General features: G+C 39.9%; 1 protein-coding gene across 1 annotated transcript; it reads left to right on the top strand.

Annotated features, from left to right (window-relative positions):
* Window positions 1-3,263: 3,263 nt before the first annotated feature.
* On the top strand, window positions 3,264-5,718 carry drd5a (dopamine receptor D5a). The gene has a single exon (XM_028803087.2). The coding sequence runs from the start codon at window positions 3,723-3,725 to the stop codon at window positions 5,013-5,015; it is 1,293 nt and encodes a 430-aa protein (XP_028658920.2). The 5' UTR covers window positions 3,264-3,722; the 3' UTR covers window positions 5,016-5,718.
* Window positions 5,719-14,743: the final 9,025 nt, after the last annotated feature.

Raw genomic sequence — 14,743 nt, 5'->3', positions numbered from 1 at the left:
CTTGGGTTGGGTTAAAATCTACCTGCAATGACTTGGGGTGAAAACTCAAATGAGCAGAGGAGAAGAGACCTGAGTTGAGAGGAAGAGAGATGGAGCCATGGAAGAAGGAAAAAAGAGAGCATTTCCTGCTAATTTCAGGTGGGTTAAAGGTGGAACCACTCTACCTGGAAGACAATGCTCAGTAGTCCAATATCTGTAAAAGTATAGCCGGTGGACAGGGCAATTTAAAACTCCAAATCAAATATTATAGCACTTTTGTTCCAGGATGCATCATTTTATTACAACAGAATAACTTAAATAAAATCATGAATTTAGTTTAATGTCCTTAGTCCACACTACCAACTATGGAGTGTCAAAGATTTAGCAAAAAATCTATGTTCTTCGTATCCCTTCATGGTTCAGCAGACTACATCTGGAGGCATCATGATCATGTTGCAAAACCAGTGTCTGGTGTGGAAAGTTTCCATCTTGGGATTCCTGGGATTTCATCCCTCCTTTTATCCAGCCTTTGATTCACTTGTTGAGGTGTGATGTCAGTAGCTGGTCAAATCTAACTGGCTGGAGTGTTTAAATGTATAATTTTTGATTATCCCATGTGGCTTTGGGATCTGTGGACTTTTGTTCTTCCCTTGAGGAAAGCATAGCAAGCTCTGAGGCATCCAATGTCCCTCTCATGTTTCCCTACATTTTTCTGTTTTGAGACTTGTAAGCAGACAGAGAAAACTGTGACTACAAGCAGAACCAGCAGAGAAGCAGGTTTGCTTTTTCTTGTCAGCTAATTTTGTAACAAAACAACATAAGGTAAACCAAAACTGCAGATTGTATTTAGTTTTCCTGCTTCCTTAAAGTTACTGTGGATGTGGAGCACCAACATGAAAGTCAACTCATTGTGTTCTTTCCTCTGAAATGAATCAAAGAAACCTGGCATTTGTATACAGGCTAAGCAAACATGACAAGAATGCTTTTTCTTTGGTTGTAATTTCATTTATTATTTTATCTTTTTATATATTTATTATTATATATTTTATGTTTTAATATTATTTTGGCAATATTCTCTTCAAATAATAATTAGTGTGAAAAACATTTTCATTAGAAAAAATGGATAGCTTTGGAACTGTACACCACTGAAATTATCATAAAAAAATGAAGTTCAATTTATGCTTGAAATTACTTAATATTTGCATTTCATAGGCTTTATCTTACTGACTACATATGCAGAAAAGAATGAAAATTTGCAAAGGCCTTTTGTAAAGAGAATACCCATGTGTGAGATGGAATGTTTGTGCCTGTGTACTGCATAAAGGAACTAGAGGTTTGGCCTTGTCAATCATATACCATCATAAAAGACAATATTTCCAGGAGAATTTTCACATGTGGCCCTTGTTGAGGAGTGCTTTTCTTCTATGGAAATGACATGGTTCACACTAGTAATACTATTTAAAAATGAAATGCTCCATTATTTACAAGGAATATATGTTGCTAGAGTATCATATAAAAATAATTAATTCTGTTGATAATATTTTTTTTTAATGTAAACCTTTTGTCAGAATAGAATAGGAGTAGGAACTAGACTGAGACTGTATTACACATTCTATTACGATAAAAAACAGAGAGATATTCTGAATGGACATTTTTTCTACACACACGCTTTAATATGAGACGTATCAGCCAGCTAGTGTTGATAAAACCGTTTCCGCTTGACTTTTATATTCAGGTTCAAAGCTTTGTGATCAGCCAGAAAATAGCTTAAATTAAAATATCATCAGAACTTTATGCTCATAGTCTACACGTTTGGAAATGTGTACGGCATTTAATTAAATCATGTCCATAGTGCCTGGAGCAGCTCTTGCATTGGTCCCTTAATATTTTTTTTCAATGAGTTGAGACAATTTCTCTTTTTCTATTTAATTCTCACTGCATTGTTTTGCCTCTTAAAACATTCAAACATGTTTCAACCAAAGAGCTTAGTACTTTAAGTTGACGATCGGAGCTTTCCTTGGTGCTGAATCTGACCACGCATGTTCAGCTCCAAGCCGCCCTCTTAATTCAATGCCCGTTATTCATTGCAAACGACGACCAAAATGCATTACTTGAGAGGTGATAGATATTTTTAGTTGAATGACTCATTTAAAAAAATGTTCCTTATTATACTGTAGCAGTTATACATCCTAAGAATATACAGACTTTGCCCACATTCGCACAAAAACACCATTTAGAGTGAAGTATTGCCTGAAGAGTTATTTACTTAATAAATAACAAGTCCTTTGTCATTTTTCATGGATGCCTAGGGTCTGTTTTTTTTTTTTTTTCTATTCACTTTATCTCGGAGTCTGATAACAACATAATAAACCTTCTGACAGAAGATGATACAGACATACAACCTAGAAAAAAATGTTGAGTACAAAACAGCACACGTTCTTATATAACACTGAGTGTTTTCCCTAAGGGTCAAAGTCGTAGACTTTCGATTAATAGCTTTCTTTTTTCCTTGAATTTCCACCTTCTGTCTTAATGGCATCTTCAAAATGTACCATATATGGTGCAACCAGTATTTACCAGTTATAATATATGATGTGGAAACAGATTTATTCAGTAATATCTGGTTTAAAGAACGTCATTTTTAAAATTATTGATTTGCGAAGTTGCATTGTACATTTTTGGATTTACCACAGCTGCTTTTATTGTGTCATTATTTTATAGAATGCAGAAGAACAAAAGGAACATAATTGTCAGGTCCATAACAAATCTGTCGTCCACATTAACTGGCACATGTTTAAAAGGCTGGAAATAAATAACATCTTATTTCAATTAAGATAACTATCAGAAAAAAATAAAAAGAAGAAATGTTTGGTAATCAGTCTTTACTTTATATAGAGCCATTCACAATTTTTAATAGAAATCAGGAATGCATTTCAAAATAAGTAAATGACCAAAATAGCAACTATTTAAAGCACGAGCAAATTTGTTTGCTTGTAACTTTTGCTGTGGATTCAAAATTTCTAAGTAAAACATTTTAGTAATAAGACGTGTTTTCGAGGAAAATCGGGAAATATGTTCCTTTAATGCCGATAAGCTTAATATAAACAAACAAATAAATAAATAAAGCCTTGGGGAGTATAGTCCTGCAGGTTTGTCTTAAAAAAGCAATCCACGGAGAATGACGCAAGTACAGAATCCAGCCCTGGAACACATGCCATATATCAATTACAAAGAAGTCAGTCTCAGTTTCGACTTTTCACTTTACGAAAATATTAGCCTTTCCTTCTGCTACCTGAATGGAAAAACTTTTACATTTCGTTTATTATTCTATTTATATTCATTATAACTTTGCTTTGTGTCCGTTTACAGAAAACGCCTGATAGATATACTGTGCTACACATGCTGCAAGTGTCCTTTCTCACTCGTGGACGTAGCAGAATTCTATGCTCTGCACTGCCTGATACAGCTGGGCTTGCGGGTTGACAGCGAAGCAGGTATTACAGTGGGTTTTGCTACTTAATAATCTAATGTAAAGGTTTTTAGAAAGAAAGAAAGAAAGAAAGAAAGAAAGAAAGAAAGAAAGAAAGAAAGAAAGAAAGAAAGAAAGAAAGAAAGATCGCAGCTCGCAGCAATGAATTGTGCTCCTATTTTCTAAAGCCTATGGGATCTCTGGAGAAATATCCCTCTGCTTTGAGCAGAGCAGTCCAGGAATGTCGGCTTCGGCGGGCGACACGATCTGAAACATGACGGCCACAGAATCGACCAGAGACGGCAGGAAGGATTTGCTGTCGCGAATGCTCACCGCTGGTGTGCTTGCCTTGCTCATTCTTTGGACTCTGCTCGGGAATGTCCTAGTGTGCACCGCGGTGATCAGGTTCAGGCATCTACGAACTAAGGTGACAAACATTTTCATTGTGTCTTTGGCCGTCTCGGATTTACTTGTGGCTGTTCTGGTGATGCCCTGGAAAGCTGTGGCAGAGGTCGTTGGATACTGGCCATTTGGCACCTTCTGCAATGTCTGGGTAGCTTTCGACATAATGTGCTCTACTGCATCTATTCTGAATCTCTGTGTTATTAGCGTGGACAGGTACTGGGCTATTTCCAGCCCATTCAGATACGAAAGGAAAATGACTCAGAGGGTCGCTTTTATAATGATCAGTGCAACGTGGTCATTATCTGTGCTTATTTCATTCTTACCCGTACAACTCAACTGGCATAAAGCAATCCTCGAAGCAGGTGGAGCGAACAATACAGATTTGAACAAGGCGGAAAACTGTGACTCTAGCCTGAACAGAACATATGCAATATCCTCGTCTTTGATTAGCTTTTATATCCCCGTGGCTATCATGATCGTAACTTACACTCGAATTTACAGGATCGCTCAGTTGCAGATAAGGAGGATCTCCACACTTGAAAGAGCAGCTGAACACGCTCAGAGTTGCCGTAGCAACAGATTAGAATATCAGCAACACAGCACGCTGAAAACTTCAATTAAAAAGGAGACCAAAGTTTTCAAAACTCTCTCCGTGATCATGGGGGTATTCGTCTGCTGTTGGTTACCTTTCTTCATTTTAAACTGCATTGTTCCTTTCTGTGACCGGACGGCTAGTCACAGCGCCACTAGTCTCCCGTGTGTCAGTGAAACCACCTTTGATGTATTTGTGTGGTTTGGCTGGACCAACTCTTCTCTGAACCCCATCATTTACGCATTTAACGCCGACTTTAGAAAAGCTTTCTCCAGCCTCCTGGGCTGTCGCGATTTTTGCTCAACAGCAGTGGAAACCGTGAACATAAGCAACGAGCTGGTGTCTTACAACCAGGACACGGTTTTCCACAAAGAGATTGTGACAGCTTATGTCAACATGATCCCTAATGTGGTGGACTACATAGACGACAATGAAGACAATTTCGATAGAATATCTCAGCTTTCTCAAAATCAGGAAATGGCATCCGATTCCGTTTGCGATCTGGAGGACTGCGAAGCGGACATCTGCCTGGAGAGAATATCCACTTTCACCCCTAATGGTTTGCATTAACAGTTAATTAATGCTAAAAGATATCGAATGTAATTTATGATACGAGCACACACACACACACACTTTCCGCCCAGAAGGGGTTGCCAGCTTTAAGGCGAGACCGCGCCCATTTAAAGGGCACTGTGAGACAGAGGGGCGAACGAGGTATGGCGCCTTCTCTCTTCACACTTTCAGAGGTTGGGAAGCTGTATTCCGATTTTAATAGTGAAACGACAAAGACCAGGAAGGATATTTGCAATAATACAACATTTCCAAATACAAGTTTTATTCGTTTGACACTCAGATAGTAGAATAATAGAAATCACTTTGTTTCATTTATTTCATAAATGTGACTCAAACTGGTGTGTGCAAACATACAATTTGGGTTATTGTTTTACAGTCGTATTTCCTCTAATTTAATCAACGGGTCAATCTTTCACCAGCTTATATATTTTTTCAAGTCTTTTGTGATTCATTTTGAAAGACGCATAAAAACTGATCCGCTGAGCAACTCTGCAGCGTGTATTTTGAAACAAACAAGAATCTCAGAAATAAGTTTTACACAATGCAGTAGTCTGACTTGCCATTAATATGTTTTAAACTGCAGGAAAAAAGAAACGAACGATTTCACATCGCTAAGTTATTCTGTGTCTTTGCGCCTGATAATGCCACCTCCGTCTATAAACGAGTTCGAAAACTAATGGACGACTTTGCTATAAAGTTGAAAATCATTCAGTTACTAGAAGACTACTGCAGTAATATGAAGGAATGATGTTTTAGTAATACCTTTCATTATAACTGAACGTTTTGCTGACTACATGCATCGATCATTTACATCCCCAGATTATTACAGATCTTAAAATCGAAAGCATGCCGTTGTTGTGCAAAAGAAGGGTGATTGACTCTAGTTGCTGCATTGAAGGCATGTGTCACTTCTTAGCTTACAGGTACAGTAGCGAACACAACGAGGATAATCTCATTCATTCCAAAGATCACAAAACACGAACGACGGCGGACACTTCCATCGGTCTGGAACCCACTGTGTACACATAGGGTGATTTTCAGTTTTCTTCTGCGGTTTTCAACACAACATTGTGTTTCAGAATAACATCTGCCTTAAAAATGATCGTTTTCTTAATTTTCAGTGTTTTGTAAGATCAAATGTTTTAAAATTTTGGCTTTTATTATTTTCAAATATATATGATGCACAAGTGGTATTCTTTTAAATTATCTATAGCAGAAAACATAATATAAGATGACTGAATATTTATGTCTTTAGTGTAATATATATTATATAATGCATTTAGAAGTGCCTATCACCTTACACTGTTGCTAGTGTGCCTCATAGTGCTGCATGGATTCCAGGTTCATCTCTTCCTTGTTAGGAATTTTCTTGTTAATCCATTGACTGAATGAATCTTCTATGGGTGGTGCAATGGTAAAATTAGTAACATTGCTGCCTCAGAACTCTTGACTTTAATCCTGGCTTGGTCAACCTGTTTTTTGTCATGTTTAGTTGATCACACCCCATCCTGCCACAGTTATCTTAAGTTCCAAACCATCCGTACATTACACTCTCAAAAATAAAGGTTCTTCAGTGGCACTCTATTGAGCTGTGCAGTTCCTCACAGATCCATTGCCTGGCAAAGAACCACTTCATTCTAGGAAGAGGTCTTTGCATATGAAATTGTTTCTTAATACAGTTACAAAACAGAATTATTTCATATACAGAAGGCAACCTAACAGAATGATAAGAGACCAAGAAAACCTGAGCTGAGACTTGTGATCGTATGCAGCAAGAGTCCTTTTAAAAATCATGAATGCATTGGTATTCTCCAAATCTGTTATCATCAATTATTATGATTTAAGGACCTTGTTACAGATCTAAATAAAATGTTCTTTAAGAACCTTCTTATGGATGGTTCCCTCTATGGAATTGCTCTGCAGAACTTTGCTGTGGCACCTTTATTTTTAAGAGTGTAGGTGTGCAAGATTACTTGGGGACTTTAATTTGGTGTGTGTTGCAATGGGCCTGCCATGGTTTCCACCTCCCTGCCAATTCTCCCAATAAGGATGCAAGATCCTAACCACCCATGATGACTGGATGAATCAACAAGGTTGCTTTTGTTATTCCCTGGTTGAATCTGTATGAACGCAAACAGTAACTGAGTGTGTACTAATGCTGGTCTAGCATCCTTTCTAAACACAAATAGTATTTTGTGACTTACATATGTCCAGGTGTTTAAAATGTTAAAATGGCATATTCATTTGAAATGAACCAACTTCTTTGTGAGTAAAGGAGCATGAGGGAACAATATTTAACACAATTGTTCTTTTTGTTACATGGAGTTTAAGAGTTTGAAGAAATTTTGGGTTAACCCTTCACTGTCACTGACTGTATATGCTATTATTTACATCAAAATCAAAGTAAGTGTAATATATTACAAATGTAGGAAAATGCACAATAAAATAAATTATATTGACATTAAAAAGCTTTATGTGTGCTAATCCTATTTTTAAAAAGTCACTTTGCAATATTAACTAATGGGAAATATTTGTTTATGCTGTTTACAATAATAAAAAGAAAAAACATATCTTTGAATTTAATTAATTTTATGATGTTTAGTTTTATCACGCACTGTAATCAATGCATGTTCCCAACCTCCTCCACAGTTTTATCCAACTAACAGAATTAATTACATCCCACTCAAAAATAGTATGTGTTTATTAGATATAATTATTTTATATTAACTTAAGTAATTAATTAATTAATGACATTAGTAATTTCAAAAAGAAAAATAAAAGTCTTCTCTGATGCAGCTCCCTTATTTTTTTTTTTAAATGAGTAAGGTTTGTTGGGTGTAATTAATATTCAAATAGTTTTTAGTAAATTTTCCATTTATACTTTTTCAACATTATTAATAAAGAACATGTAACACCTTTTTAAATTTAAATCATCATAATGGTTTATGTATTACTTTAAAATAAACAAGTTTTGTTTATGTTGACTGTATTCTAGAAGCAAGGGCTGTGTTGTCATGGAAAGCAAAAAAAATGTGTTGGTGAAAAGAGTATCTGCAAAAATGATTATAAATCAGCATTCATAATCATAACCTGAAAAAATATATATATATTATTGAAATTCTTTAAAGTTCCATCACACTGTACAAAGGTGTGCAGATTCATATACAATGCAACAAAAGGGCCAGTTCCCTATGCTACCTGTCATATTTTATGCAAATACAAGACAGTTATGTACAGTTTAAATTTATTTATTTTAAATTAAATCAATCATGTAACTGTGTATTATGACTATGGGCATATTGGTTTTTGAATACAAAAAGGTGTTGATTTTGAGTAAGGCTGACATAAAGTAGGTGAATAATGACAAGAGTCCCAGAGACAGATTATGACTCTGTTTAAAAGAAAATAATCTGATGGGTTTATTTCAATTTCAATTAATGGCGTTAATGTGATATTTAAGAAATTTATGTCAATATAACTAGAACAAGCTAGCAGCAATCATAAGTTAAATGAACTTAAATTGGATGTATAAAATAAAGGAGGTCATGGGTCTGAGTCCCAGGTCCTTCGTGTGCAACTGCTTTGAGCTATGAGAAAAGCGCTTTATTATTATTATTATTATTATTATTATTATTATTATTCCCATAAGTTCATTTTTTGATCATATCCATCAACATATTTAATACATGTACATGCTCAACACTATAGTAAATGTAAAAGGGAATCTTATTCAAACAAAAAAAATCTAAGCATCAAAACACAATTCTGATGTTATCTCAAGTGTTAACTTAGAGAAATCTGAAGAGTATTTATGTTTTTTAAGAAGTTCATGTAGAAATGTCACATAAATTAAATTCAACACTTAATATTCTTTCTTTGTGCAATGTTTTGAAAATGTTGCATCAGAAGCACATTCTTCTTGATTGCCCCCCTATTCGCTAAATTAAAAATGTGTTAATCTCAGCACACTCTTTGAACTAGATGCTTAAATAAATATTACAATTGTTCAAAGCACATTATTCTGCAATATTGTATTCATGTTACACTGTAGCTAAAGCCACAAAACCAGTAAACTGAACTTATTTATTTATCAGGTATTGACTTCACAGTGGTGCCTGTTAGTAAAGATAAAGTGTGTTTTATTGTGACCTTCTTTTAAGGGCATTGCTCATAACTATGATTCACTGATAATATTTCAAAACAGTGACTGTGAAGTTGTCAGAATATAAAAAGAAGCGAGAACTACAATCACAGTGCTGGAGCACCCCTGGAGCCAATATGTGCTTGTTATATTACTACAGGTATAAAATTATGGTGACATTAGAAATGAAGTCTTAATTATAAAGGCAGGCAGAGTCCCCTACGTTCATACAGAGCAGTTAATTTTTGATTTAAGCATAGTAGTTAACTTGTTTTGCAAAGTGCTTAGCACTGCAGGGTCACAGACCTGGCTTAGAATCCAAACCTAAGCGCAGCCTAGTTGAGTTTTCTCATTCTCTCCTTGACTGCCACAATTTTTCTTCCACAACTCTAAGCCTAATTTGCAGCTTTTGTTTTACATAGTGAGCAAAGGTGGACGTGCAGGTATGCCCTGAGATAATAATAACAAACCCTGGACATAACACCAATCTATGTGGCAACCAGGGGAGCAATAGTCAAAGGCTCCACAAAACACTGAACTGGATAAGCAGGTGAGGAACTGGATGTACAAATGAAATTGTTGTTAAAAGGTCTGTGTTTTTATACTCTAATTAATAATAATAATAATAATAAAATAATAATAATAATACATTTTATTTATATAGAGTTTTTCCCATGATCAATGTGCTTTACAGAGTCTCAGAAAGAAACAGCAGGTATATGTAACATTGGATTTAAGATTAGAAGTAGCACCTGCCAGTAGGGAGTTACAGTAATCGATGAGGGATGTGATAAAAACATGGACAAGTTTCTCAGCATTAGAAAAGGAGAGGAATGAGCGAACACGGGATATGTTACGGAGGTGAAAGTAGGAAAGTTTCTTAATGTGGTTTATGTGGGCAGAACAAGAAAGGAAGGAATCAAAAATGATACCAAGATTCCTTGCATCAGAAGAAGGTCTGATGAGATCACTGTCAAGAGTGAGTGAGAAGGAGCTCATTTTCTTAAGCTGCGCTTTAGTATCAATTTGCAGGAGTTCGGCTTTGTTGCAATTTAATTTTAAAGAGTTCTGCTCCATTTCATTAAGGCAAGTTGTGAGCTAAGAAAACTCTGATGAAGTTTCTCTTTTAACATTGAAATAGAGTCGAGTATCATCTGCATAAAAATATTAACCCAATCCATAGCTATGAATGATATGGCCAAGGGGAAGTACACAGATACAGAAAATGGGGAGAGGTGACCCAAGTTGGGGGGGTCTGAGGGCTCCACTCGCAGGTCCCAGCAGGGACGTGTCGCTAACCCCGAGCCCCCTCGCCGTGCCACGGAGGCTCTGGCCAAAGCAAAAGAACAAAAGCTCACACTGCTGCGCTGTTTCAAGTGCAGTGAGCCAGGCCATATGCTGCCAGCCTGCCCTCTCAACCAGGAACCGATGGACTGCAGTTGGGCCAGAGAAGAAAGGTACTGTGCACTGTCAAATCCCCTTGCGATCACAAATGCGGGAGTGGTGTTATTAAATGGGCACTCGGTGGTAGCAATGTTTGATTCCGGGAGTAACATAACCATTGTTGCTCGCCGCTATGTCTTACCGCGGCAGTAGCTCGCTCAACATTTGGGCGTTAAATGTATGCACGGGAAGACCAGGTCTTACAGGTCCGCAAGGTGTTATATCACCTGGGAAGGGACTCTTAAACAGCTGGTGGTCGCTGTGATGCCGGATCCCCCCTTTCCAGTCATCTTGGGACGAGACTGGTAGGAAACTAAAAGCAGTAGGAATGTCACCACTACTATTCCTAGACTGGGGCTGATTATGGAGGGTCAAGGGCCTCACCCAGCTGTTCACACGCCGTGCTCCTCGACAACTACTGATAACGTAGAGGGCTCTGGGAGGTCCCTTCGGCGCCGGACCTCGGCCCAGAAGTAAACCCGGGTGAGGTTCTCGCCAGCTTGGACACTCAGTATCGGTCTATGCCGGCGTCATTTAAACGTGAACAATGGAACGATGATTCCTTGAAGTTTGCCAGGAATGCTTTCATGTCCACCGATGACATATCGTCTATGGCTTCCACACCACACGGATCCTACTTTGTACTAGAAAACGACTTACTTTATCGAGTTGCAGAGCATGAAGGCGAGATGCGGAAGTTGTTGCTAGTGCCGCGGACTTACCGGCGGGAGGTTTGCGAGCTAGCTCATGCCCACCTTCTAGGCGCCCTTCTCGGGGCCGAAAAAACACTGGAGAGGGTAAAGCTCCAGTTTTACTGGCCCGGGGTCAATGAGGAGGTCCGTCATTTCTGTCAGTCCTGCCCAGTCTGTCAGCTACACCAGATACCTAGAAGGGACCGTGCTCCTCTGATCCCGATCCCCCTGATAGATATTCCCTTTGAGAGGATCGGCGTCAATCTGGTTGGCCCCCTGGAACCTTCGGTGCGTGGTCACAAGTATATTCTAGTAATGGTCAACTACACAACTCGATACCCTGAAGCAGTTCCCCTGTGAACTACTAACACACAAAACATCTCACGGGAACTAGTAGGGCTGTTTTCCCGAGTGGACATACCCAAAGAAATCCTCATGGATGCCCTTTACCTCGGATACGTTCAGGGAGGTTGCCAAACTACTCTGGATTAAGCATTATAACACATCCGTCTATCATCCCCAGACGGATGAACTAGTAGAACGCTTCAATCAAACGCTGAAGCAGATGCTCCGCAAGGTAGTCAGCGCGGACAGTAGGAACTGGGACCAGCTTTTACCACTGGTGCTTTTCGCCTATAGGGAAGTACCGCAAGCTTCCACAGGGTTTTCCCCATTTGAGTTGTTATACGGATGACAACCCCGGGGCCTATTGGATGTATTAAAAGAAGGCTGGGAAGGGGAAAACTTCCCTCCACAAACCTCTTGGAATATATCGTGCAGTTACGCGATAGATTGGCTAAAATTAGACCCGTACTCAAAGATCACATGTCCAGGGCTCAAGCAGCGCAGGTCTGGAACTATAATCGGAACACCTCCCTACGTGAATTCCAGCCAGGGGATCACGTAATGGTCCTTGTGCCCACCTCCCACTCTAAATTGTTGGCTCATTGGCTGGGGCCCTACGAAGTTAAAGAAAGAAAAGGACTCGTCGATTATTTGGTGAGTCAACCAAATCGTCGACCGAGTGAGAGAGTATACCATATCAACCTCCTGAAGCCATGGAGGAATAGGGAGAACGATCCGCCTCCCGGCCCAGCTCTCCCCATTTTCTCAGAAAAAACACCACTTAACTTCGGTACCAATTTGTTGTCCCACCAACGACAGGAGCTTGAAAGAGTAATCCTGTCCGTCCCGGAGGTGGTCAGCGAAGCACCTGGCCGGACCTCGTTGATTCAGCACGACATTGTGACAGACCCGGGTGTGGTTGTCAGGGAGCGACCCTATCGCCTCTCTGAGGCGAAACGTGCTGAAGTGAAGTTAGAGGTTCAACAAATGCTAGACATGGATATCATTGAGGAGAGCCATAGCCCATGGTCCAGTCCTAGTATCCAAACCGGATGGGTCGTGGAGATTTTGCAACAACTTCAGATGTCTTAATCAGGTCTCGAAGTTCGACGCATATCCCATGCTCCAAGTGAATGAGCTCCTGGAGAGACTAGGGACGGCCCTTTATCTGACTACTCTTGATATGACAAAGGGGTATTGGCAAATTCCCTTAACGGCATCCGCGAAAGAGAAAACTGCTTTTAGCACCCCTAGCGGTCACTGGCACTACAAGGTACTCCCATTCGGGCTGCACGGGGCACCGGCGACCTTTCAACGTCTGGTAGACAGAGTGCTAAGGCCCCACCAGCCCTATTGTGCCGCATACCTGGATGATGTGATCATCTATTCCGGCACCTGAGAGGAACATGTAGTGCAGGTACTGTATACACAGTTCTAATGACGCTAGCGAAAGCCAGGCTTCGTATCAATCCTCGCAAATGTTACTTTGGGATGAGCGAAGCCCGATATTTGGGCTACCTAGTGGGAGGAGGACTGGTGAAGCCATAGTGTACCAAAATGAAAGACATCTTGGAATGGCCCCGTCCGATGGTCAAGAAACAGGTGCAAGCCTTCTTAGGACTAGCGGGTTACTATCACCGGTTTGTACCTCGCTTCTCCGAGAGAGTGGCACCCTTGATGAACCTAACTAAGAAAAGGGCCCCTTTACATGTGGTGTGGACCGAGGAAACGGAACGAGCATTCAGTGACTTGAAACAGGCCCTTACTTCGGCACCTATATTAAGAACCCCTAACTTCTCACTTCCTTTTATTCTCCAGACCGATGCTTTGGACACAGGTTTAGGTGCCGTGCTGAGCCAAAGCATCGATGGTGTCAAACACCCCGTGATATACCTGAGCTGGAAACTGTTGGACCGGGAGACGAGGTATGCAGCGGTGGAGCGGGAAGCTTTGGCCATCAAATGGGCAGTGACTCACCTGCGGTATTACCTGTTGGGCCGAGAATTCACCCTAGTGACGGATCATGCCACCCTCCAGTGGATAGCCCTTCATCGGGATTCGAATCCTCGAGTCACCAGGTGGTTTTTAGACCTGCAGCCGTTTAAGTTTACTGTCGTTTATCCTGCAAACCTGCAAGCCAACGCTGATGCACTCTCCCGTGTGCACGACCTCTCGGTTCAGGTCGCCCGACCCAATGGGTCTGGGCTAAGGGGGGGGGGGGGCCCTGTCACGCACAAGCGCTTAGGGAGCAGCTGATCGACCTGGTTTGCTTCACGACAAAACCCGCAGGGGGACGACGGCAGTGTACTAATCTTTCTTTCTTTGCTTCCTTAGAAAGGCCGAGACGTTGCAGCCGTAAACAGTGCCTGGATGGCTCTCGAAGACGCACACTTCTGGGTTCCTTTCCTCCCTCTGCTTACCCTTGATGACGTCATGCTCCCACAATCTACCACGACTATCCCAGCATTCCTCACCTTAAATATCCAGTCCGGCACTATAAAATGTCCATCCTCCCTCCCTTCAATGTCTTTTGAGTTTTTTGAGAAAAACAATTGCCGATTTTGCTTTACAGTATATGGGGCTAAAAACCCTAAACCTTTATAATTGTCTGTCTTTATTACACTCCGCTCTAACAATTACTGCTACTCCTTTGCCTTGTCTTGAGTTGTGATGCTCTGTGAATTAAATGTATCTGTAAAATTGTTTGTTTTTTGCCAGGATTCAATTAAGTATAGCACAGGAATAGCATGTCAAGGTTGGAATCTGTAATGAATTCTGATAACACCAGCGCTTTGACATTAAGAGATCTTGAGTTAAACAAAGCAATGTTAGCTGACATGGGTCCATTGTGCACAGATCCATGATCACAGTTTATTTTAGCAAATTTCAAATTTGGCTCTCTGACACTCCTGTTTCCAAAGCCATGAATGGGACAGGGTATTCCTGAACAAATGCTGCTGTTGGACTTTTCACTCGCAGCCTGACTCGTGATGTAAATATTTCAAGCACCACACAATGCCAGTGTGTTTTAAGAGATTCCAGTCTGACCATTTGATGTGGACAAATTGTTTAATATGAAGGAGTTTGTCACAAGAGTATTTTAA

This window comes from Erpetoichthys calabaricus, chromosome 5, assembly GCF_900747795.2.
Source record: "Erpetoichthys calabaricus chromosome 5, fErpCal1.3, whole genome shotgun sequence".
In the NCBI taxonomy this organism is placed as follows: domain Eukaryota; kingdom Metazoa; phylum Chordata; class Cladistia; order Polypteriformes; family Polypteridae; genus Erpetoichthys; species Erpetoichthys calabaricus.
This window is presented reverse-complemented; position numbering and strand designations above follow the sequence as displayed.